This window comes from Apaloderma vittatum, unplaced genomic scaffold (assembly GCF_000703405.1).
Source record: "Apaloderma vittatum isolate BGI_N311 unplaced genomic scaffold, ASM70340v1 scaffold29469, whole genome shotgun sequence".
In the NCBI taxonomy this organism is placed as follows: Eukaryota; Metazoa; Chordata; class Aves; order Trogoniformes; family Trogonidae; genus Apaloderma; species Apaloderma vittatum.
In genome coordinates, this window is record NW_009733980.1 from 1 (window position 1) to 2730 (window position 2730).

General features: G+C 50.7%; 1 protein-coding gene across 1 annotated transcript; it reads left to right on the forward strand.

The window, feature by feature from the left end:
- Positions 1–88: 88 nt before the first annotated feature.
- YRDC (yrdC N(6)-threonylcarbamoyltransferase domain containing) lies at positions 89–2190 on the forward strand (the record flags this gene model as incomplete). The annotated part of the gene is made up of 4 exons (XM_009876100.1): positions 89–203; positions 809–928; positions 1638–1780; positions 2112–2190. Coding segments are annotated over 4 exons (457 nt in total), but the record flags the coding sequence as incomplete, so codon positions are not given.
- Between the last annotated feature and the right edge of the window lie 540 nt (positions 2191–2730).

Sequence of the window (2730 nt, forward strand, 5' to 3'; positions counted from 1 at the left end):
CTGCCACCCGGGGTACTGGCCACACCAGGGCCGTTGCTTCCCCTCGGTCCAGGTGAGCCCGCGGTGTTACGGGTTCCCCTCCCCGCAGGTACTGCCGGGTGAACGTGCCGGACGAGCTGCTGCGGGACCTGCTGCCGGGCCCAGTGACGCTGGTGTTGGAGCGGTCAGAAGAGCTGAACAAGGACTTGAACCCTTTCACGTCGGTGCGTGTTTGTGCTGGCCTCATGTTTTTTTTCCCCCACGCGTACCCCTCACATGGGTACTTCTTGGGCTCCTCCTGCTCCAGGAATCACAGAATCATAGAATGTCGGGGTTGGAAGGGATCTTGAAAGATCATCTAGTCAAACCTCCTGCCAGAGCAGGGTCACGCAGAGCAGGTCACACAGGAACGTGTCCAGGCGGGTTGGAAAGTCTCCAGAGCAGGAGGCTCCACACCCTCTCTGGGCAGCCTGGGCCAGGGCTCCAGCACCTGCACAGGGAAAAAGTTTTTTCTGATGTTTTTGTGGAACCTCCTGTGTTCCAGCTCTTGCCCATTGCCCCTTGTCCTGTCATTGGACATCACTGAGAAGAGCCTGGCTCTGTCCTCCTGACACTCACCCTTTATATATTTATAAATGTGAATGAGGTCACCTCTTAGCCTCCTCCAAGCTAAAGAGACAGAGCTCCTTCAGCCTTTCCTCACCAGGGAGATGTTCTACTCCCTTAATCTGAGGTGTTGATGTGCTGGTTCTGCAGAGCATCGGCTTTAGGCAGTTCAAGACTAAAAATGGTCGCTGTGTCTAACACCGTGTTCTCTTCTTCCTCGTAGCTGGTCGGTGTTCGTATTCCAAACCATCCTTTTATTAGGGAGCTGGCACGAGCTTGCTCTGGACCACTGGCTTTGACGAGCGCTAACATCAGCTGCCAGCCGAGCACGCTGACAGTTTCGGTAAGGCTGGTTTTGCCACTCCATGACGTTACTGTGGGGGTTTGTCAGAGCCCCAGGCTCTTGTAGTTAGAAGGTAGCTTTAGCACTGAAACAAGGATTTCTCTGTTGGTACTGTTTATTGTTTTTAAAATGATAATCTCTAGCCAAAGCAGCCTGGGATATGTGGTGTGCGGTGGCTGTCTTGCTGTGATCCTCACCTTAAAAAGTGAGGAGGGCAGAGCTGAAAATATTTAAAAGGCTTATAGGCAGCTTTTGAAGTGGGTGCCAAATCTGAAAGATGGGAATTACCGCAGGAGGGATGGCTGTGGAACGAGCGTGCTGCTGGCTGAACAGCTCCTCGCAGCCCAGTGACGCAGCTCAGGGTATCCTGCAGAGCTTGCGGCCCTTGCGATGGTGTGGGTGGGCACAGCCCCGGATAGACGCCCTGTCCTTGGGCCCAGATGTTGTCATAGCCTTTTTTTTGTGGATTTTTTTGTGTGTGCTCCTTAATAAACAGTAGTGCAGCTAAGAGGCCTTCAGCCAGAGAATCCTTGTGGCTTTCCTGTGCGTCTGAGGTAAATCTCTTCTCAGAAATCAAACAGGGACATGTTGATGGCAGAAACAGAGGAAGGAGAGAGACCACCTGCCGTGACACCAGAGCCTGCGGTGGTGCCCCATAGAACACAGGCACAAACCACCTTCAGGAGCGTTGGCCACATCTCTTTTTCAGGAATTCCAGGACCTGTGGCCTCAGTTGTCCTTAATCATTGATGGAGGCCCCATAGGAGATGTCCAGAGCCCGGAGTGTCGTTTGGGATCAACTGTGGTTGATTTGTCTGTGCCAGGGAAATTCACCATCATTCGTCCTGGCTGGTGAGCACTCTTGGCTGAACACGGCTGTAACTTTATTTTAAATGAAATGAAGCTCTCAAGTTAGGGTGGGTCATGTTTTGCTGCTTTTCCCATGGCGGTGGGACCTTCATGTTAATGTTGTTTAGCTTAATTACCAGCACACTTGGAAGTCCTGAAAGAGCACTCCCAGTCCCGAGCCCAGGAGATGCCTTTCTAGAAGCTTCTGTGTGAAACACTCTAGTTTCTGGAGTTCATATTCTCCTCATGCTGTGTCTAGCTGATTGCTCTTGCCCAGAAAATGCAATTTAATCCTTAAAAAGCTTTTTTCCAATGGTTCTGCTTTGCCCCACAGTGCTCTGACATCTACAGTGGAAATCTTGAGGCAGAAGTACGGCTTGATACCGCAGTCATCTGAAGACTTGAAGCCGTGAGGCAGCTCTGCAGAGCTGATGAAGCTGGGCACCGTGTGCCTGCGCCTTCAGGAAACGTGCGTTCGTGGCCTTGTTTAATAAGGTCGATGGGTTACGCCAAGGTTTGTAAGCAAAAGTTTAAAAAAAAGATGAAAAAGTGGAGCAACGGTTGGTGGGTAGCTGTTCAGTAGTGTCACATCTGCTGTAGTCTGAGCAACCAACCCAGTATGTATGCTGACCTCTTTGTGCTGCTGTACCATTCCCAAAGGCCTGTTTTATTAACAGGGTGAAATACGGTAATTGGAACGTTGGACTGTGCTCGGGACGGGATGGTGAGGATTGTGTCTTGACCCGCCCTCCCCTTCACACTTATCCTGTGTCTTTGGTTTTTGTATCTGCACTGAAGGAAAAGCAAAGGTGGAAGCTTTCACGATGCCATAGCTCTGTTGTTCTCTGGCTGCTTTTACTCTATTCCAAACGTAATCAAGTCCTACTCCCGAGATGACACTGTCAGTGCTTTTGAAAATTAACAATGTTCAGATGGTCCCTGTCTAGACAAGA